Source organism: Danio rerio, chromosome 11, assembly GCF_052040795.2.
Source record: "Danio rerio strain M-AB ecotype USA chromosome 11, GRCz13ab, whole genome shotgun sequence".
Lineage (NCBI taxonomy): Eukaryota > Metazoa > Chordata > Actinopteri > Cypriniformes > Danionidae > Danio > Danio rerio.
The window spans coordinates 4,108,961-4,133,629 of record NC_141031.1 but is presented as its reverse complement, the minus strand read 5'-3'; the positions used below and the strand labels follow the sequence as shown (position 1 = coordinate 4,133,629).

Here is a 24,669-nt window from a genome sequence, read left to right as displayed (position 1 = left end):
GATCTGATTAGCGATCATGTGCTGAATGTCAATCCAGCATTTACACTTTTCCAAGAGTGCATTAAAGACTTCCAGAGGTTAAAGTCCGCTATGAAAATGAATAAAGCATTCACCGTAAAGCCGTAGCGACGAAGTTTTCGGGTAACATTTACACATTTTAAGCACGAGATGTTCTAACGTTATTTAATCCTTCATTTGATCATCACGATGCTGTCAGTCGTGCGACTGACACCGTGTTCACCATCGCTAAAAAGCATGCCTTCACATAGACATTGCAGCTCATGAAAAGACAGGTATTGCTATTAAAATGGCGCATGCAAATAATAAGTTATATGTCAATTTCATCTTTGCAATATCAGACAGCAGCACCCGTGAGAACAGCACAGTTATTATTGTTAATTCAGTTCATCTTATTCACATCAAGCAGTGCATGCAGGGCCGGTGAGCACATGCAGATTTTTGTTTACTTGTTAGTTGTGATTAGAGAGTTTATTAATAGAATCTGTTAATATAAAACGTGTAGTAACGGTGCTCATAGTTTTTAGTGGGTACTACTAAATTTTGTCTGGTGCACCTACATTTTTTAAGTTAGGCGCACCAGTGCTACCAAGAAAAAAGGTTAATTTCGAGCCCTGGTTTGTGTTGTCAAAATGACTATAGAGACTTTAATAGATGGAGAAAAGACTAGTGGTTTCTGTTATCCAGAGCTGTATGGCTTCAAAAATCTTGAATATCACAATACTATTAAATATTACAATTATAACACTATCAACAGCAACACTCGTGCACAATACCCAACTGGTTCAGTCGTTGATTAGTGGCATAAAAAAGCACACGCACTTCTTTTTTTTCTTGTCGACAGTCATGTTCAAAGAACTTTTATGAAATTTGTTTAAAAACTAACAAATTTCAAACTCAGCTTCTGAAACATTGATAAAATCTGCATTATTTGTCATTGCTATTGTACAAGGTATTACACTTCTGATTCTTAAATTAAGAGTTTCTCTACATTTAAAGGCTTAACTAGGTTAATTAGGGTAACTGGGCAGGTTAGGGTAATTAGGCAAGTTATTGTATAACCATGGTTTGTTCTGTAGAGTATTGGAAAGAAATATAGCTTAAAGGGGCTAATAATTTGGTCCCTAAAATGGTGTTTAAAAAATTAAAAACTGCTTTTATGCTAGCCAAAATAAAACAAATAAGCCTTTCTCCAGAAGAAAAAATATTATCAGACATACTGTGAAAATTTCTGTGCTCTGTTAAACATAATTTGGGAAATATGTAAAAAAGAGGAAAAAAATGTAAAGGGGGCAAATAATTCTGACTTCAACTGTATATGAAGTCCAATAACTTTCAAGAAGTGTGAAAACCCTGAATAAAAGTCGATGGGTGCCAACATTCTACAAAATATCTTCTTTTGTGTGGTGAAGAAGGCATGGGAGAGGTAGCATTCTTTTATTTATATAGACTATAATAATATTTAAGCATTTAAATCCTTTAATTTTTCCTATTTTATTATATTTGTGTATTGCTGCACATCTCTGTGTGTAATAAGCAATGTGTATGCACATTTTGGACACGCATAGGTGCATATAACTCTTTAAATAACAAATAAAAACTCCATTGACCATTGACTTTAAAACAACTTTTAGTTGGTCAACAGTGCGGTATATTCCAGTTGCCTCAAAATAGCAAAGCGCTAATAATATGAAAATGAAACCTACTTCAGTTCAAAATAGCAAAAAAAAAAAAAAACACACACACTTGTGCCGGGTATATGATAGGGCCCTTTGTCTAATTTTGTTTTTAAGTACGAGACAGTACATTTCCTCTTTCCTAAAGCAGAAGTTGTACAAAATGCGGTAGTAGTGTTGAGCAATGTCGTAGCCGTGTTACATGGATCAGACATCTGAGCGTTTAAACTTGGCTGTCATCATATTCAGAACTGAACCTGGCCTACATAAAATCATGTTCCTGGTTCAGTAAGTTAAACTCTATCGACAGCAACTGTGAAGCGCGCTGCAGTCAGTTAGCACAGAAAAAAGAGCAGCCAGTTCATATGCGGGATAAAGATATCAAGTAATTTCAATCTCTGTAACATAGCTCTTGGTGCATTATTTGTAGTTTTAAAAACATACATTTAAATATGTTTTACCCATTTGTTAGCAAATTTAGCATGAGCAAAAAATATTTCATATATTTAATAAATCCAGGTCAGATAAATATATATGTTGGGTTATTTATTTAATTTTTTTTGTTTATTTATTTATTTTACAAAAATCTATGACACTGAATTATGGTGCAAAAATTTTATTTTATTATGGTATAAAATTATTATTTTATAGTGTAATAATAATTATTTATTATCAATTATTAATAATAATAATAATGTATTATTATTATTAATTTTATTAATGCATAGGCTCAAATATGTGTCAGTAATACTATACTTATTTGTTTATTTATTTATTTATACTATTTCACTCATATTTTGACATTTTATTTGAACCACATACAATGTCTTAAATAGAAACAGGTGTCATTTATTTATTTACTTATTTATTTTTATTTATTTATTTAAATTATTTTTTACATTTATTTTAACTGCAGTTTATTTTATTATATTTTTTATTTTATTTCATTGACGCAAAAACTCAAATAAGTGTCAGAGATACTATCTTGACATAAAAAAACAAATAAAAGCCCTATTAAAATATCAATTTGTAAAAATAAAACATTTGACAGATTTTATTTTTAGAAAAACATTTGCTGTGAGATCACCTTGACATTTATACGATAATAGATTCCTAAAAACACATATTGTGTGCCTGTATTGCGTGTTTATTTTGACTACATTGTCGTCTGCGAAGCTTCTTTTACTGTTATTGTCCTATAAATGTTTACTTAAAGAGTCTGTAAAATCGAAATTATCTTCAAAAAAGGTTCAATCGATTTGTACAGTACCTAACATTAAGTCAACTTCAGTTATAGATTGTCTTTATCTTGCATGATTTCCTTCAAGAAACCACATTAAGCTTCCTTCAGCTGCAGTTTATTTGTTATCTTATGACTTTACAAACCACATAAAACCATCTTCAGTTACAAATGTACAGTATCGTAAGCCTTTGTTTTCCTCTGGAGAACTCTGACTGTATAACAATCAGAAATACATTTTAAAATGGCCTAATCAAGTGTATGTTGCACCATTGTAGTCTTACTGGGCTAATTCTAGATTCACTAAGTGTCTGTAAAATTGCACAAATCGAATGTGTTTTTTATGGGTATCATCAGACTTCACTAAACCACAGGATGTGGTGTATTAACACACGCACTTAATGTCACTGCATAACAAAAATGAACTCGATAAATATTGACTGCTCAAAGTAACATGCTGCATTACTATAAAAAACTCATCTGAATTGGACCATAAACACTACAACCACACAAGAGCTTTACCATTACACAAATGGAGCCTTTTATTTTGAAAGACGTTGGTTTTCATTGAAAATAAAACAATTAAATTATGTACAAACATTGAAATGGCCTGCATTAAACTGACAGGGTTCAAAAAATGTGTATATATCCAAAAATTTCCAATTGTGGACCCATCATACACCCGGCACAATAAGGTGCAAGATGTGCATGGCGTGATTTGTTGCTATTTTCAGACCAGCGCAACTGTAATTTTCCCCTGTTGCTTCACGTTGTTTTAATAGCAAATTCATTTGTGCAACTTTGAGGACTCTTGGGTGTGCTGGTCTAAAAAGGAGGTGTGTTAAGGCACATTGTGGGCGTGTTGCTATTTTAAGGAACTGTAAAATTGCAGTGCCATTGACCAAATAAAACCTGGTCTAAAGTCCAGCGCAGAGCGCGTTAGTTATGCACCTATACAGGTCCAAACGCTTGCATATTGCCCAATACACACAGTATGTACAGCAACACACAAATATCTTTACATATGAAAATTATTAAAGGATTAAAATGTTACAAAAATGATTATTCAAACTAAGTTTGGCTATAACTACAAAGTTTTTTGACCACAATTCGTTATTATTGTTCATTTATTAGTTTGCTGGAAATTAGAACTGAACCTAGAAATAGTTTTTAAACAAATCTTTGTGCTTAACAAACTAAATTAGATATGCAGGCTAAAGGGTGTCTTCAGTAGCGTGCGTACAACAGCGTTTCCTCACTCCACGAAAGTAAAGGAGTAAAGAGTAAAAGTAAAGAGAAAGTAAGGAGGCCGAATGGAGAAGGCTTGTTCTTTATCCTCGCGCTGCAGATGCTCTGTTTAACTGTTTTCCCGCTAGTGAAGCGTTCAGTTTTTACACGTACAAAGTCTGCCATGTATTGTAAAGAGCAAATGCACCATGGCATGACACAAATGACTCTTAAAGGGAATGGGAGATGAGACTCTGATTGGTTTAATGCATGCTATGCTCAAAACACACCCAGAACTCATTAGGAGAATAAGCACAACCCTGTTGGACCATGCACCCCGCACAGTGTATTTTTCCGAAGTTGATTCGGACACTTAATGCTTTTGCGCCATACGCTTTAGACTTTGCACCTAGATCTTTAAAACAGAGCCCTTTGATTTAAGGGTGTATATTAATAGCAAGCTGGAATATAATTTAAAGATTCAATAGGTGATTGCCTTGAGTAGAGCTGCACAATATAACGCAAACGTATCATTAACATGATAATAGTATATGCAATAAAATACGTATCACAAACGTGTGATAAATCAAATTTATTTAATGCAGTGGTTGTTTATCTAAATTTGACCAATCAGATTGGATCTTACTGTTTTAGCCCCGCCTCTTGAGCAGTTGTTTTCTGCTATTGGTTGAATTGGTTGGGCCAAAGGTGACGCATAGCTGAAATTAAACACTACTGGCGGGAAAATGACAACAGTCAGAGTCAGAATATCTGCTGAGGTTTTCACTTATTCGAAGTGTTTTAGGGTGCTTTCACACTTGGTTCATTTTCCTCGACCGTACCCAGTAGGGGTGTCAAAATTAATAGTTTTTTCGGTGCACCGCGATGCAGATGTGGACAATTCGGTATAGGTTTAGTAATAATCATAACCGGTTATTATGTACTGACATCATTTATCTCATATGCGCTCTGTTGCAAGGGAGGTGAGCGCTGGGTATTTACAACACTCAGGAGCCAACTCAGGGACGCCCATGGCATTGGCAGTATAGTCAAATGCTAAGGTCGCTGTACATCCAGGGGGGCGCCAGAAATGAGCGCAGTTAAGTTGGTTTTGTTTTCGATATTCCTGACACACATTCAGTTATAGACGGCAATAACTCAAAAACCTCGGACCCTAAAAAGATCTAAAGTGTGTTTCCTACAAAAAGACAAAGCTGGTTACGTTTCACAGCTGTCTTTGTGTTTCTGTTTTTGTTTTTTTTCGCTCGACGTTATGACCACTGCTTCTTAAGCCCTCGCAATATGCGTTTAGCCGGGAGAGCTCGCACGGAACGAAGCTCTCAGTAAGGGATCGTCTGAAAAGTGCTTCTTTTTTCGTTTTTTTTTTTCGTTCAGCGCAAGCTCTCCCGGCTAAACGCATATTTTCATTAGACCAAAACTAACCCAGTCTAAACTCCGGCGCAGAGTTGCACCTCGCTTACGCACTGCTTAATACGCACAAGAGAGCAATAGGCAAATATCTTTACATATGAAAAAATTTAAATATTAAGGATATATATAGGATATAATAAGAATAGATATAGAATATAAATATAAAGGATTAAAATATTACAAAACATATTATTTTCTAGCCTACATAAAGATGAAAAATCACTGCTTTTATGTCTTCTTCATCTCGGGAGGCTTTTTCAGTTCATTCATAACAATTAGCTTTTGTATAATGTTATTATTATTAGCAGTATTATTTATTATATCCATATTTATATTTGTTTTATTAAAAACAAGCTTAGATTTGCCCATCTGTCAGGTTTTAGATCATATGGGGCACAGCATGTGTTTTAGGATATAACTCAGGTTTTTGAGCACATTTTGTTATTATTGTTCATTTATTCGTTTGCTGAAAATTAGAACTGAATTTAGAAATAGTTTTGAAACGAATATTTGCGCTTAACAAACAAAATTATTTATTTATAGACTAATTGATGTCTGTGCGTAAAGGTTTCCCTATCCAAGAGCGAAAGTGAAAGTGATCCATTATCTCTCATTCTCATGCAGTAGATGCTCTGTTTAACAGTTTTCTGTTAAAAAAACTGGCAACTGTTTGTTAGTGAAATGCTAATTTTTTCCACTTAGACTTTGCGTCCTGTAAATAGCGAATGCGCTTATGACGCGACACAGCTGGCTCTTAAAGGGAATGGGAGATGAGACTCTAATTGGTTTATTCTCAAAACACACCTATAACTCATTAAGAAAATAAACTCAACCCTTTTAGACCATGCGCCACGGCGCAAAGCACGTTTTCCCATCCGTAAATTAGCAAAAACACGTCCTGACACGCCCTAAAAGCGTTTGCGCCCTGCGTTTTGCGCTCTGCGTATGGACTGTCAAAATAGAGCCCTAAGTGTGTTTGTGTGTGTGTGTGTGTTTGTTTGTTTGTTTGTTTGTTTGGTGCTGTCTGTTTGTGTATGTGTGTGAATGAGAGACAGTGTTGTGCTGTGTGTCTGTGTGTTTATACAGACAGCTTGTTATAGCCTCCCCCCAAAATATAACACTATATATGGAAAGCATCGTCAATGCACCGTGATATCGAATTGAACCGAAACCATGGCATGATAATCGTAACCGAACCGAACCGTGAGATCAGTATAGGTTCGCACCTCTAGTACCCAAGTGCGATTGTTCCCTCTTCCCACCTTCTCAGTTGGTTTTTGTCTTTTTTTCCTTCTGAACCACGGCATGCTTGCATCATCAAGAAATTACTTCTGGTTTCAACTGCATATTATCCATCACATATTCATTCAATCAAAAATATTAATCTTAAAACTAGTGTACTTCCGTCAAACCTCTGCATAACAGACAATTTTCAAGCTCAAATCGGCAAGAGACGGCGAAGAATGAGTGCAAAAATATTCAACGTGATGCCTAGACTAATATCAGCAACATGGAAACATGCAAAAGAGATGGAAGACATTATATTCCCTTTACTGGCAAACCCATTTTCATCGGAAGCATCCAGATTCATCCTTGGGTTAGACTTAAATTCATCCGGTTTCTCTCCAGGCAGACAAACAGACACCAAAGATTCAAAGGCATCCCATAACTCAGGCAAGACATTTCAAGAGTCATATACATAAGCAGCTCAATCTCATAACAAAGACCCAGTAGGTATTTGCATACTATTCATGCAGGTCCAATTGAAAGGGTTTCAATTCATCAGCTGTTAGTGAGGAACCACGTAGAGGTCAGGAAACAGGTAGTAGTATTTGCTATATAGTCTAACCCAACATATAAAAGGAGAATCAAAAGGCAAGCTTGAAGGATCGGAAAACAGACACATCCATAGACACTAGCATCTAGATCGTCATGCAGCATTCAGAATGTTTGCAGTTCGTCAGACAAGACGAGATGGAGATACTCACTGGTTTCCCATGGCTGCTCGGAAGAGGACAGAAGAGATAGAGAGTGACACCTAAACCTTCGAAACAAGTGTCACATTCACACGCAAAACCATTCGCCAATCACGCTGGGGCGTTTACGACCACATACTGCACTTCCCCTTTTAAGGTGAGCTATCTAACCACAACATAACTCAAACCCAGGAAGTATAAGCTTATATATACACACATACGCACACACATGCATCAGGGTAACCTTAGCGAGTTTTCGCTCACCCTGAAATGGCCTCCAGTACACAGCATGTGCAAAAACAGACTACAGGAATGACTCAGAATGATCATTACTAGACAGTAAAAACAATGCTGGTTTACACACAATTCCTTCATGTTGTTCCAAAACACACCCATTTTGTTAACTTAAAATTCTTAAGGGGATTAAACATAAAACAATTAAGTTGTCCCACAAAAATCTCAAGAATTGTGTTGTTCCAGCTCATTTTAACTAAGTAGTTTGAACAAGCTGCAATAACTGGAGTGTGGATTGAACATAAAATAATTAAGTTGTCCCCAAAGCTTGACATTAACACCAGGCCCGTGCAGAGACCGTCCAAAGGACATGTGCAGGATACATTTTTTTAAGAGGGGGGGGTGATGGGTGTTGTTGTCGCGCGCGTACTGTAAAGCGGGGGAGGGGGGGTTGAGCGCGCATACTCAAGAGCAGTGTTGTCGTGCGCCTACTGAAGGGCGGGACGGAGGGTGTGTCGCGTCGCGGGGGCACTTTTGATCATTTTGGAAGGGCACTTTCTATCCAAGACTAAAAAGGACATGTGCACTGCACAGGTTGAGCCCTATGTGTGCACGTGCCTGATTAACACCCAGCACCCAAGTCATGTGAAATAAAAATAAATTGCAATGAAACCATAAACCGTTTACTCATGCTCATTGGGCAAGATTATACATAACACACAAATTAAGTGAAATGATTGAGGAGGCATGTGGACATAACAAAATATAATCATTTTAGCATGCCAAAGTCAAATTTATGCAATTAAAGTAAACAAAATCGTGGCTAGTGAAAATGGCGAGTGGCTAGTAATGTTGAAAAGCTATTAGCCGCAGTGGCTGGTGATCAAAAAAGCTAATGTCAACCCCTGGTTGAAAATGAACGGTTAAACTCATTTATGTTGTCCTAACATAAACCCATTAAGTTACCTTAACAAATTTAAGTGGATTGAACATAAAACAATTAAGTTGTCCCCAGGGCTTGATATTAACACCTGGTTTTATGAAAAGTCATGAGAAAATGAACAAGGAGGCATGTGGACATAACAAAATACAATCATTTTAGCATGCCAAAGTCAAATTTATGCAATTAAAATAAACAAAATTGTGGCTAGTGAAAATGGCGAGTGGCTAGTAATGTTGGAAAACTATTAACCACAGTCGCTGGAGATCAAAAAACTTAATGTCAAGCCCTGGTTAAAAATGTATGTTAAACACAATTCAATTATGTTGTCCCAACACACATACATTAGGTTAACTTAAGTTTAAGTGGACTGAACATAAAACAAATAAATTGTCCCCCAAAATCTCAATAATTGTGTTGTTTCAGCTCATTTTAAATAAGTAGTTTGGACAAGCTGCAAAAATTGGAGTGTGGACTGAACATAAAACAATAAAGTTGTCCCCAGGGTTTGACATTAAGACCCGCCACCCTGAAAAGCCATCAAATGAATTGCAATGCGACACTCTAAAACCAACCCGTTTGCTCATGTTCATTGGGCAAGATTATACACAACACACAAATAAAGTGAAATGTTTGAGGAGGCATGTGGACATAACAAAATATAATCATTTTAGCATGCCAAAGTCAAATTTATGCAATTAAAGTAAACAAAATCGTGGCTAGTGAAAATATCGAGTGGCTAGTAATGCTGAAAAACTATTAGCCGCAGTGGCTGGAGATCAAAAAAGCTAATGTCAACCCCTGGTTGAAAATGAACGGTTAAACTCATTTATGTTGTCCTAACACAAACCTATTAAGTTACCTTAACAAATTTAAGTGGATTGAACATAAAACAATTAAGTTGTCCAACAAAAATCTCAAGAGTTGTGTTGTTTCAGCTCATTTTAAATCAGTAGTTTAAACAAGCAGCTAACATTTGGAGTGTGGATTGAACATAAAACAATTAAGTTGTCCCCAGGGCTTGATATTAATACCTGGTTCCATGAAAAGTCATGAGAGAATGAACAAGGAGGCATGTGGACATAACAAAATATATTCATTTCAGCATGCCAAAGTCAAATTTATGCAATTAAAATAAACAAAATTGTGGCTAGTGGAAATGGCGAGTGGCTAGTAATGTTGGAAAACTATTAACCACAGTCGCTGGAGATCAAAAAACTTAATATCAAGCCCTGGTTAAAAATGTTAAAACACAATTCATTCATGTTGTCTCAACACAAATCCATTAGGTTAACTTAAGTTTAAGTAAACTGAACATAAAACAATTAAATTGTCCCCCAAAAACCTCAAGAATTCTGTTGTTTCAGCCCATTTTAAATAAGTAGTTTGAACAAGCAGCAAAAATTGGAGTGTGGACTGAACATAAAACAATAAAGTTGTCCCCAGGGTTTGACATTAAGACCCGCCACCCTGAAAAGCCATCAAATGAATTGCAATGCCACACTCTAAAACCAACCCGTTTGCTCATGTTCATTGGGCAAGATTATACACAACACACAAATAAAGTGAAATGTTTGAGGAGGCATGTGGACATAATAAAATATAATTAATTTAACATTTCAAAGTCAAATTTATGCAATTAAAATAAACAAAATTGTGGCTAGTGAAGATGGCGAGTGGCTAGTAATGTTGGAAAACTATTAGCCAAAGTCGCTGGAGATCAAAAAACTTAATGTCAAGCCCTGGTTAAAAACGTACGGTTAAACACAATTCATTCATGTTGTCCCAACACAAATCCATTAGGTTAATTTAAGTTTAAGTGGACTGAACATAAAACAATTAAATTGTCTCTCAAAAATCTCAAGAATTGTGTTGTTTCAGCCCATTTTAAATAAGTAGTTTGAACAAGCAGCAAAAAATGTCTAGTGAAAATGGCGAGGGTTAGAAGTAATGTTGGAAAACTATTAGCCACAGTGGCGGGTAATCAAAAAACTTAATGTAATGTCAACGTCATGTTCTGGTAATTCATTCAAAATCTGTGGTTTGAGATTACTCTGGAAACAGGGAGGTTAATGTAACGAAGAACCAGGTAATTTATAAGGCCTGTCATTCACATTTCGCATCTAAAAGAGTGTGTAAAGCGCGAGACGCGTCGCTTGCTTTAGCATTTTTAACACACTCGCGCTCCTTTGTCGTGGAAAGTTAACCATCAACCGTTTTCAACTGGGCGCGACTGTAGTACGTGCGCACGTCGCTCCCAATATGTACGGGCAAGCCACGTGTCTCCATTGGAAACAACGAACTTGTGCGCGCTAAAGACGCAATATGTGAACAGCGCAGCATTTCACGGCAGTGTCAAGAAGAGCTCTATATTCTACGCATAAAAAAATCTGTGGACACGTAGAAAAGTACACGCAACTACTTCTGATATGTGGTCAAACAGAACATCAGAGACTTGAGTTTGACAACGTGCACACAGTAGCATATTTATTTGTCTGTCCATAATATGATAAACCTTTACTATGTGATTTTGTTTTGCCTTATGTCTGTTTTAGAGACATGTTACAGGTCTTTAATAAAGATCTAATTGTTTTCCTTTGGGAAATATGTTACAGATTTCTACTGTAAAACTTCCGCGAGTGTCAAAACGGTGATTAAAATTGAAATTGCAATATTGTTCAAGAAAATCGTGATAGGTTACTTTTGCCCGTATTGCACAGCCCATCTCATTCGTACAATTTAGAACAATTTGCTCATCGCCCAATGATAGTTGGGTTATGGGGTGTGGTTTGGCGCCACGCCTCCTTTTAAAAATCCTATGAAATTTCTATGAATTAGCCACTAAACTGACGAAACGTACAATAGTTACAATTCCTCGTGAGATCAGACTGGGGTTTCTTCTTTGTGGTTGTTTGAAGTTTCCTTGCAAAAGAGCGCCCTCTGGCTTCCATAGGAGATTTACTACTGATCACAGAACGGACTAACCCATCTTAAGGTCACGAAGGGCATAAACAACCTCGCTCTAATACTAAGACATACTGTAATCCTCTTAATCTGTGAGAACAGTCTGTGTTTGACAGTCTGCAAAGTGCATTACTATCATTAGTACAAGTTTTCTGCAGCATTACGCACATACACGCATGATATTGCAGGTTGATGTATTGGTTTGCTGATTAATCAGCACCTGCAGTTGACTCCTAGTTGATTGACTGTTCCTAGAATCTGACCTTATAGCTGGCATTATCTGCTATACTTATTCCCAAGAGCTCAGGATGTGCTGCTGATGGGGAAATGTGTTTAAGAAAATCTCTCACACTATCCCTTGACCTCGGTGTGATGGTTTTGAGCTATATGCAGTGTGTATAAAAAGACTTTTTAGAGCATTGGTTCTCAACTGGTTCGGCCATGGGACCCACATTTTGACATGGTCATCAAGCCGCGACCCACATTTTTAGGAACTATAATACAGTTTTAGGAATTATAATTACTTTGTATTTATTTGTTAACATACACAAGTAGTGACAGATAAATCATAAGACATTCACCGAGACTTACAAATAAACAATATTTTATTGCTTTCATTTAAAAAAATGGATCAAATTATAGAAATATTACAAAGTAAAAACGACAAATACTGTAAACAGTGTTTAGGGTAAGGAAATGATTAGTTACCATGAACTAAACCTAACTGTTGTTAAAACATGGTGTCTGGTTTCTAAATGTCGTTTTAATTTAGAAGCTTTCATGCTCTCTAATGAGAGCACCTCACTATGACACTAAAGCTTTAAAGGGTCACGAAACACCAAAACACATTTTTTGAGCTGTTGACAGTCGTATATGTGTCCCACACTGCTAAAAACACTATTAGGACACCTATATTTCACAAAAAAGTGTAAATTGGTTGTTTTTGTGTTATTTCAAGCAAATTCGTACTTCCGGTTTGAAACTAATTTTTGAAGCTGCGTCACGGTCATGACATAATAGCGTGTATTCCAGACTGGACGTCTGTGCCAGAGTGTGTCTTATTATGTCTTACAGTGTGATGCATTAATGCATGAGTAAGGCTTGGTTCAAACCAATCACCGCGCTCTATTGTGCAACTTTATTAATATTCATTACTGTCACAGTGTTTAGACGACAGAGACAACACGTTGTATTGGCAAAACAAGCGTGAAGTGTTGCTTTTATAGTTTGCTGCAGTGAAGTTTTGTTTTCATTTTCTCTCTGTGAGAGCGCAGCTGGCGTCACGTGTGGATTAACAGTGTACGAGACGCGCGACAACAATAACTTACGTGTCTAAGGAGGATTATTGTTTACCTGAGAGCTGTTCTCATCTGCAAACGCAGAGATCCGGATTCGCTTGTAGTCTTCTCTTAATAAAGACGCGGCTCTAGTTGCTGGTGATTGTCCTGTCTCGACAGATTTGGTAAGTGAGCGACCAGTGCTCTTTATTTATTCAGTTCGTATTTTATTCGTATCAAACAAACTATTGCAACGAGTGTAAACAAGTTAGCACAAACAGTTACAACCAAACTATAACCTCGTGTTGGATTTTGTGACCGGAATAACACACGCGGCTTTCTGACACTACCTGCCGTGTGCATCTAAGTTTCCGGGAAATGCTGAGGGTTTTTTCTCTCATTCGCCGTGTGGTATCAAACATTGCATGAAAAATACACGCTTAGAGCAAATCCTCGAATCAAATATCTCTATTGTCGGGAGGGACATGAATGAATTCCCTGAATGAAAGAGCCAAACTGCAGTTAAAGTCCACCATTTAATAATTTGGCAAATAGTTCGACTACAGATGTCCATGTAAACACAGTCACATTGTCCGCTGTGGTTGTGTGTTTTGACTCTAAAGTCAGCGTGCCCAAATAGACACTCCCACACCAAGCCTCTTTTCTTCCTCCGACACTCCCCCCTAAACAGAGCCCACTTTTCTGACTTTTTTTCTGACCCCCAACGCCCACTTTTCTGACTTTTTCCAAAGTAGAGGTGTGAAAACACCCTGCTGAAACGAGGGGGTTTTATGGCCCTTTAAGTCTTTTTTGTCGTCAATATATGTAAATCCATAAATATAAATATATTACATATTCGGGACTGGTACAAGTGCAAGTTGTATTTGCGCTTCAACATACTTGTTGCAATAATTAAATGAAATTTCACATGTCAAACGGTAGGGTTGTCAGGCACGAATTTCAAAATAAACGTCCGGTATAAGCAAAATAAGTAAAAAATAATTAAAAAGTAAAAAGCACTCCGCGACCCACTGAAAATATTCCCGCGACCCACCAGTTGAGAAACACTGTTTTAGAGTACATAAAACACAAGTTAGTAGACAGTGTGCACACTACTTGATAGGTCTTAAAAATTATAAAAAAGGCAAACCAAATTTCAAGTGTGAACACACCCTTAAAAGACACACTTCAATTGCTTTGGATTAGGGCTGCACGATACTGGAAAATTTCGATATTTAGTTTTGCTGCTATTTATATTGCAACATGACTATAGTTTCACCTTTGAACCGCTTTATTTGGAAAGGCTTCATTAATTTAGATCGACCGGGATGATCATGTCTTTTTCCATGCAGTGCATCAGCATGAAATTAAATTACAAGCATATATAAATAAGACAGGGCAAAAATAAAAAGGGTATCCGAGGAGTAACCGTATTCAGGTACAGAAATTGAACAATCAAGCGTAAAATAACACGGTCGTCATCATTGTGTGAATAATTTTTTAATAATGAAAATATCTTTTAATCTTTATTAAACAATTTAATCCTGCGATGTGACTATTGTGAATACACACGTTGCAATATCGATGCTCAAACGATATTTTGTTCAGTCCTATTTTGAATCAGAAGGACTAAAATAATCAAGACAGAAAAAAAGAAAGTCATTTAGATTTGGACTGAGAGAGTGTTGCCAGAACTTTCATTTTTGGGTGCGCCGTCTCTTTAAGCACGGGTAAGATGCTTACAGATACACAAACGCCATATGGTGGCTTGCGACAATTAACCCATGGAGAGTGTGATTCACAAGCTATTTGCAGACAGGTTCAAAGTTCAGCTCTTAATTACCGGTGCAGTAATTAATCATGCTTTCCTGCTCAACAAAATGCTGCATTTTACATTTACTCATTAAGCAGACACTGTCATCTGAAGCAACTTAGAAGCAAGTGGGGATAAAATAAACACTTCAAACTGCATTTTGTTATACAGCCTAAATTAGTACATCCCATTTTGAAAATAAATAATAATTAATAACTAAATAAATAAATAAATAAATAATACATTTTTATCCATTTTTCAGTGAATATGGGTCATATATTTTGGTGCATTTGAACAAAATAGTTTTATTCAATGAGTATATTTATTAAAATAATATTTTGGGCCACCGAAGATCTTTGAAAATAGAAAGATAATACTTTTTAAAACATTATTTGTGGGGTATTTTGAGCAGAAAATTCACATACACACTATAGGGACATCAGATTTATTTTATATCTTGTAAAAAGGGGCATAACAGGGTCAACTTTAATGAATAGAACAGTTTAAAGGTGCAGTATGCATGTTTGACACCCAGTGGTAGAACTAGGTATTGCGCTCTTGGTTAAAAACACACAAATGTAGGTTGCCAGATTGAAGACACCAACAGGAGCGTGCCTGACTGTCGAGCCTAAATGCTGTTTTAAGGCTGATTTAAATAAATAAATAAAAGCTACGACACACAATAGAAGGAATATTTCATAACAACCTATGCTGTTTCCATAATAAAAGGAGGTTTTGTCCTAACCAACACCTGTAATTGATAATTTATAAACGGCTTCTATCTCTTGCAGCTGAACAACAGGATAAACGGTCAATGATCCCTTCAGGTACACCTCATATGCTTTATTCAGTGTTAAATGCTAATATTGTGAGTTTGAATGCCATTTTACTGAAAGCAGCAGCAGATAGTTCACCTCAGATCTTGAAAATAAAATAAACTGTTTGAAATTGAACTTCAGATCTGTGACTCGGTGCAAGCCAACACACATCAGTGATTTAGCATCTACATTTAATACAATTAAAGAGGTTTAAAATGTAATAATTAGATTATAAATCTTACCATTTAGTTGGAGTGCAGTGAGTGCACTATTCTGTGCTTCTGAAGGGCTGTATTTAAATTTCTGTCATGTTTCGTCCAACCCAAGTTCATTCTGGAAACGTAGCCCTGCGGACGTTTCTGGAGACCGTGATTTATGTGGCCGGAGGTACGTACGGCCGCATTAAGTTTTTTTCGAGCGAACGCTGCGGGGCGGTGTGGCGCCGCTCCGCTCCTCCTCTTCGCGCTCGCCAGCCGATGGCTCGCCTCCGTGTGGAGGGCTTTCCCGCTGCAACCAGTTTGCCCGCTTAGCTCACAGCGTTACGTTGGCGGAGCGAAGCCCCGGAGGAGGAGGAGCCGACCGCGGGGACGACCGGGATCGGGTCCAGGGAAGAGCAGTTCCAGAAATCAAGTAAGATGAAATACAGAATCCAAAAAATAAGGGCGAGAACGCGGCGGGATCTGAAAACGCGGTCGAAATCGAAGACGAGGGCTTTTGCTTTTTTTTTTTTCTGGACGGCTTTTGCAACCGTCGCTTGGGTTTAGGGAAGGAGGAGGAGGACGTCCGCGGGTCTACGTTTCCACAATGAGCCCGGGTTGGTTTCGTCTGGTGCAAACAGCCAAATTCACTGCAAATCTCCTCATGTAGTGTGTTGTTAGGCAACTGGGTTACAAAGTAACCTGCTCACCTAGTGTTTACATTCATAATATTTATATTATTTCCTAATTAAAAACCACCTAACTCTGAATCTGCTTCTCATTTTAGAGGCTGCTACTGTCCATTGAAGGTGGCATTTAGTTTGTGGACACACACTTTGAGAGCCTTCCTGACTGAATGAATGAATGAAATACGTTGTTTTCCACAAAGGCAACCAGGGTGCTGAAATATAATTGGCTAAAGTGGCAGTGGGCGGGTTTAATGACCAAAATAAAGACAGCCGTTCCGGCACGTAACAGACATTTTCAAAGCAGAGTATCTGACTTCAGCAATGTTTTTCAGATAAACAAGACTGTTCCCTTAGCATGTTTCTTAAATATCCGCAAACATATTATGGTATTTTATGCTTTAGAGGAGTCAAAAACTGACATACAGCACCTTTAATTAAACTGTTTAGTTTAATCGCACCTAAATAAACTGTTTATATTAACTGAGAAATGGATAAAATCTTTATTGTAAAAAGGGGTGTACTTATTTATGCTGAGCACTCTCTCTCTCTTTCGTTCTTTCTTTTAGTATTTACTTCCCAGTCACTTTCACTGAAGCACTGCAAACTCAAATGGGAAGTGAAGTGAACGCCACAGGAAAGCACAGGGAAGTTCAGCTTCAGCTTTGTCATTGTTTTACAACACTTAACATGCTTTTATTTCCTCCTGCAGACACGTACAGAACTTCACAAATAACTGCAAAAAAGAAAACAAACCAGCCCGCAACATTTACACGTCTCTCTGCACATCACGCTCACATTCAGACTGTCAGAGAAGCCCACTGATAAAGCCTTCATCTAATACTAGAATAGATCGAGCCTGTACGCAGGTCAGAGATTATAGACTGTTACTAACTACATCTGAGATTATTAAAGCTGTCTGATCCCTAAAAATCAAACAGCTTAAGTGTTTTAAACATGCGGTTCAGAGACGACACAGAGGAGGAAATAGCACAGGAATGCAGAAACCAAATGCTAATGGACTGATAGTGAACACAGGGCACGCATGTGGAAACACTTGATTGGCTGGTTAAAGGAGACAGATGTTGAGATAAAGGGAAATCTGATGAAACCAAATATCTGGCATTTTAAGACTATTTAAGGGAACGTTAGGTCAGATAGAGTGTTGTGTGGCTTTATGTATTGAATTTTTTATTATGCAAAATTAAACGGAATCAAAATCAAGTGGAAAACAGAGAAAAACAAATTAAAAAACACTTATTATTTATTATAAAAAATATTATTATAGGTCATGAATATAAAAAAAATATTAAACAAATATTATAAATATTAATTAAAGGTCACACTTTACAATAAGGTTTATTAGTTAATGTTAATTAATGCATTTACTAACATGAACAAACCATGAACAATACATTTAGTACGGTATTTGTTCATGTTAGTTAACGTTAATGTAAATACAGTTGTTTATAGTTAGTTCATGTTAACTCATGGTGCATTAACTAATGTTAACAAGCATGGACTTGGATGTTAATAATGCATTAGTAAATGTTTAATTATGATTAATAAATGGTGTACATGTGTTGTTCATGATTAGTTCATGTTAGTAAATGCATTAACTAATGAACCTTATTGTAATGTGTTACCTAATTAAACATGTAATAGGCAGATAAAATAAAGCCAAACAGTTGTGAAAAATGACAACAATAATATATCTGATATATTTGAAATATTGTTGTATAATACATATTCATTCATTTTCCTTCAGCTTAGTACCTTATTTATCTAATTCGCCACAGAGGAATTAACCGCCAACTATTCCGGCATATGGTTTACACAGTGGATGCCCTTCCAGCCGCAACCCAGTACTGGGAAACACCCATACGCACTCTCATTTACACACATACACTATGGCCAATTTAGTTTATCCCATTCATCTATAGCGCATATGTTTGGACTGTGTGGAAAACCAAAGCACCCAGAGGAAAACTGTGAGGCGACAATGCTAAGCACTGAGCCACCGTGCCGCCCTCATAATAAATTTACTATTTTTATTGTATTAGATAATTACAGAAATACGCAATTAATGTGTACTTTAATATATAATCTCTAATACATCGTTAAAGGGTAGTTCACCCAAAAATTAAAAAAAAAGATCATTATTTAAATATCCTCTGCTTTTTCCAAACCAATTGGTAATCCTTGACTTCCATAGTATTCTTTTACTATAGTATTCATATAGTAACATAATATTCAGTTTTTCCTAATTCCTACGGTGGGAGTCAATGGTTACAGGTTTCCAACATTCTTCAAAACATCTTCTTTTGCGTTCAACAGAACAAAACAAACTCAAACTGGTTTGCAACAGGTAAAGATTGAATAAATTATGACAAAGTTTTAATTTTAGGGTGAACTATCCCTTTAACTGTCAGATTTAAAAATTATATCGATATTCAACATAAAGTTTTAAAGTTGAGCAGATTAAGATATAGCTAAAGTATTTGATAAATTATTCTGAAAAGATTTTTTCTTGCAGATTTTCATTTTAGAGGTTTAAATTCAGCGGTATACTGTATTTGTGACACAATTATTAATTAATTTTGTACATAATGCTGAGGTTTTTATTTTTGTAATAAGTCTAACAAACACTTATATCAAAGATTTAGATTTATTAGCCATTATATTAGTTATATTTTTATCAAATAAGCTAATATGAATTTAAGTGTAGGGTGGATCAGTGGATAGCACTGTCGCCTCACAGCAAGAAAGTTCTTAGTTCGAGTCCCGGCTGGGTCAGTTGGTCTTTTTGTGTGGAGTTTGCATGTTTTCCCCATGTTGGCATGGGGTTCCCTTTGTGTGCTCCGGTTTCCCCCACAAGTCCAAACACATTCGCCATAGGTGATGAATTTAATGAACTAAATTAGCCGTAGTGTAGAAGTGTGTGAATAAGTGTGCATGAATGTTTCCCAGTACTGGGTTGCAGCTGAATAGGCATCCACTGTCTAAAACACATGCTGGATAAATTGGCGGTTCATTCCGCTGTGGCAACCCCTGATAAATAAGGCACTAAGCTGAAGGAAAAATTAACGATTCTCTGATATCTTTATAGCTAAACAAGCTATTGTTTGGTGGTTTTCCAGTGATGAGTTGAAGTTGGAAGGGCATCCGCTGCATAAAACATATGCTGGATAAGTTGGCGGTTCATTTCGCTGTAGCGACCCTTGATAAATAAAGGGACTAAGCTGAAAGAAAATGAACTAATGAATTGTTTGGTGGATAATCTTTAAGCCTTCTTTGTAAATATCCTAAGGTTAAATGAGATAAATCATTAGTTGCAGCTAAAGTATTTATTAGTGTAGTTTCATTTTTGACCAAAAAAAGCATGACAAAAGTGCATTAGTGTCAATCAAAATGATATAATCTGACTGAAATAATGAGGACACTTGTTAAACTAAAAAAACACTTCCTATACCTGTTGTGATAATTGAAGAAAATGTGCAAATTTAGACAGAGGAAAATAATTTAGCCCATTCCCAAACTCTTATTTTTGGTTTACCGATATTAGGAATGAAGGCATCATCATTCAATTTGACGCTGCATGTTGCCAATCTATCAGCAAGTTACTAGCACAGGCAGGTTTTTCCAGATCTAATTGTCATAATAATAATGGTTATGAACACTATAACCATCATACAATGACATGAAATGACGTCAAATCCGTTTATTTTTAATCCTACTAACAACAAATACTGACTGATAAACAAAGAGGATAATCTACACTCTTTAATTTCTCTAAATAATCCATTAGTTCATTTTTGTTTTTGCAATTTACTTTTAAATGTATTTGACTCAATGAGAAAATGTAATATCTGTAAAGAACTTGTTTTTTTAACACTTTACAATAAGGTGTTATTTACTTTAGTTAATACTGTACAAGAAATAAACATTAATTCTAGCCATTCTCAAATATTTGCCAACACCTGTAATGTACTGTGAACTAACAATGGCGAAACAATGAACAGTTCCACTTTGCCCGAGGATAAAAGGGATAGTTCACAGTAAAATGCAAATTTACACACCATTTACTCCACCTCAAGTGGTTGCAAACCTTTTTATCTGTTGACCACAAAAGAAGAGAGTTTGAAGATGGTTAGAAACCTGTAACCATTGACTTCAATAGAAGAAAAAACAATGAACGTCAGTGTTTACAGGTTTCCCAACATTTTACAAAATAACTTCTTTTGTGTTCAACAGGAAAAAAAAACACTCAAACTGGTTTGTGACAACAAGCAAAGATGTTAATGAGTAAACAGTGATAGTTTTATTGGGGTTAAGTTGGTTTTACATGCACACATTTGGCGCACACTTTATTCTTAATAATGTAAGTTCAGAAAATCATTCAAATAGTGAAATCATATTAGCAGACAATTATCAAAATACAACATTGTTCAGTCTATTAAATAGAGCTAATGTTGTTTTGATGTCATATTTACATGCGATTTCATTGCAAAGAAGCATAATAAACAACATAGAGACCGTGTAACAAGCTGTCACTGTTCAAAAATGAACGAATATGCTAACATAAAACCAACTTTACCTTAGTTTTGCGTGAACTACCCCTTTAAATGAACCGCTACACTTTTCACAGGTCACTTTAGCCAATACATCAACTTAAAATTAACAAAAGATTCATGATAAAACCATAATAAAAGCACGCTTTGTGTGACAGTATATGCCATCAAGCTATAATGAGGTAAAGTTGGTGTTATATTTGCACATTCGTTCATTTTTGAACACTAAAAACTTGTGACATGTTATCTATGATGTTTATTACACTTCTTTAATTATGGGAATATAAAACCAACTTTACCCCATTTATTTACTCATCTTTAAGTGGTTACAAACATTTATGAGTTTCATTTTTCTGTTGGACACAAAATAAGGTAGTTTGAAGAATGAATTATATGAAGAATGAAGAATAAAAACCTGTAACCATTGACTTCCATAGTAGAAAAAACAAATACTATAGATGTCAATGGTTACAGGTTATCCAACATTTTCCAAAAGGACCACTCAAACAGGTCTGTGACAACAAGCCAAGATGTAAGTGATAAGTAAATGGTGACAGAATTTTATTGGGGTAAAGTTGTTTACATATTCGCAAATTTGGACTTTATTCTTAATAATGTAAGTTCAGAAAATCATTCCTAAATAGTGAAATCATATTAGCAGACAATGACTATCAAAATACAATATTGTTCAGTCTATTAAATAGAGCTAATGTTGTTTTGATGTCATATTTACATGCGATTTCATAGCAAAGTAGCGTAATAAACAATATAGGGACCCTGTCACAAGTTATCACTGTTCAAAAATGAATGAATATGCTAATACAAAAACCAACTTTACCTTAGTTTTGCGTGAACTACCCCTTTAAATGAACCGCTACACTTTTTACAGGTCACGTTAGCCAATACAACTAAAATAAAAAAAGATTCACGATAAAACCACAATAAAAGCACGCCTTATGCTATCAAGCCATATTGAGGTAAAGTTGGTGTTTTATTTGCACATTCGTTCATTTTTGAACACTAAAAACTTATGACATGTTATCTATGATGTTTATTACACTTTTTTAATTATGGGAATGTAAAACCAATTTTACCCCATTTATTTACTCATCTTTAAGTGGTTACAAACATTTATGAGTTTCATTTTTCTGTTGAACACAAAATAAGGTAGTTTGAGGAATGTTAAAAACCTGTAACCATTGACTTCCATAGTAGAAAAAACAAATACTATAGATGTCAATGGTTACAGGTTATCCAACATTTTCCAAAAGGACCACTCAAACAGGTCTGTGACAACAAGCCAAGATGTAAGTGATAAGTAAATGGTGACAGAATTTTATTGGGGTAAAGTTGTTTACATATTCGCAAATTTGGACTTTATTCTTAATAATGTAAGTTCAGAAAATCATTCCTAAATAGTGAAATCATATTAGCAGACAATGACTATCAAAATACAATATTGTTCAGTCTATTAAATAGAGCTAATGTTGTTTTGATGTCATATTTACATGCGATTTCATAGCAAAGTAGCGTAATAAACAATATAGGGACCCTGTCACAAGTTATCACTGTTCAAAAATGAATGAATATGCTAATACAAAAACCAACTTTACCTTAGTTTTGCGTGAACTACCCCTTTAAATGAACCGCTACACTTTTTACAGGTCACGTTAGCCAATACAACTAAAATAAAAAAAGATTCACGATAAAACCACAATAAAAGCACGCCTTATGCTATCAAGCCATATTGAGGTAAAGTTGGTGTTTTATTTGCACATTCGTTCATTTTTGAACACTAAAAACTTATGACATGTTATCTATGATGTTTATTACACTTTTTTAATTATGGGAATGTAAAACCAATTTTACCCCATTTATTTACTCATCTTTAAGTGGTTACAAACATTTATGAGTTTCATTTTTCTGTTGAACACAAAATAAGGTAGTTTGAGGAATGTTAAAAACCTGTAACCATTGACTTCCATAGTAGAAAAAACAAATACTATAGATGTCAATGGTTACAGGTTATCCAACATTTTCCAAAAGGACCACTCAAACAGGTCTGTGACAACAAGCCAAGATGTAAGTGATAAGTAAATGGTGACAGAATTTTATTGGGGTAAAGTTGTTTACATATTCGCAAATTTGGACTTTATTCTTAATAATATAAGTTCAGAAAATCATTCCTAAATAGTGAAATCATATTAGCAGACAATGACTATCAAAATACAACATTGTTCAGTCAATTAAATAGAGCTAATGTTGTTTTGATGTCATATTTACATGCGATTTCATAGCGAAGTAGCGGAAAAAACAATATAGTGACCCTGTCACAAGCTGTCACTGTTCAAAAATTACGGACATCCTAATATAAAACCAACTAAACCTTAGTTTTGCGTGTACCACCCATTTAAATGAACCACTACACTTTTCAAAAATCACGTTAGTCAACTAAAAAAAAAACTTAATGGTAAAACCATAATAAAAGCACGCCTTGTGTGACAGTATATGCTATCAAGGCATCAGCTGTGAAAGTTTCAGTGCATTCAAAGACCTAACAAGAGCGGTAAACCACATCCACCCTCTCAATGAGTGACACAGCCAAACTAACCCATCTTAAAGTCACAACAACCCCGCTCTAATACTGACATACTGTAATCCTCTTAATCTGTGGGACCATTCCGCATTCGCGATGTGCGTTGTTGTTGTTATTATCATCATCACTGCAAGTTTTCTGCAGCATTTATATGCGCGTGCACCAATACATGCATGACATCAATTAATAAAAGCAACTACACGAGCCACTGAAAGCTTACAAACGGCTGATATGTTGAATAAACTGCAGCAGCACTGATCATACACGACAGTCATGAATATCTGGTGTTAAAATGTAATGTTAAATATCGGTACCTGTAAACCGGAGAGGTGCAGAACCACGTCTTGCACTGGTCTCGCAGCTCTGACTGCTGGTTCCTCTCACTGACCCAGTCTGTCAGCGCTGCCCCATGACGTCACTGCGCCTCTGCAGCTTTCCGCCAATCAGGTGACAGAGCTCGCTGACTCTCAGGTATTGTGGGCGGAGCTTTCCTAGTCGCGGTTCCAAGAATTTGATCTTATAGCTGGCATTATCTGACATGCTTATTCCTAAGAGCTCAGGATGTGCTGCTGATGGGGAAATGTGTTTAAGAAAATCTCTCACACGCTCCCTTGACCTCTTTCATGCGATGTAATAGTTTTGAGCTTTCTCTCTCTCTCTCTCTCTCTCTCTCTCTCTCTCTCTCTCTCTCTCCCTCTCTCTCTCTCTATACATTTATATATATGGGGAGTGTATATATAAACCTCTAGTTAGCAGGCAAGGTACCTTAGTTGCTTCTTTCATTGTATTTTCACCCACAGCAGGAATTTTAAATATCGTATAAACTGTGGCTGAGGCCAGTGGTTAATATATAAAAATGTAAAAAGTACGGCACCTACTGGTGGAAACCATTTTTGCTTTATATTGTACATAGTGCATAGACTTTGATTATACCTACATTTAATTTGGATATTACCAAAAAAGTTTTATGTTTAAAAAGGTAAAGGATACATAAAAACCGCTGCA

At 36.0% G+C, this 24,669-nt stretch overlaps 1 protein-coding gene across 2 annotated transcripts in view; it reads right to left on the bottom strand.

Moving 5' to 3' along the window:
• The window catches only part of camk1b (calcium/calmodulin-dependent protein kinase Ib), a 104,974-nt gene extending 80,937 nt beyond the window's left edge, over positions 1-24,037 (bottom strand). The window contains exons 1-2 of one of the 2 annotated variants that reach the window (XM_087273125.1): positions 23,979-24,037; positions 7,581-7,593 (exon numbers count right to left, since the gene is read on the bottom strand). In XM_087273125.1, coding sequence (XP_087129251.1) covers positions 7,581-7,591 — 11 coding nt within the window. In that variant the 5' untranslated portion in view covers positions 7,592-7,593; positions 23,979-24,037. The remainder of the gene's footprint in view (positions 1-7,580; positions 7,594-23,978) is intronic. The other variant, XM_087273126.1, reaches the window with a different exon arrangement.
• Between the last annotated feature and the right edge of the window lie 632 nt (positions 24,038-24,669).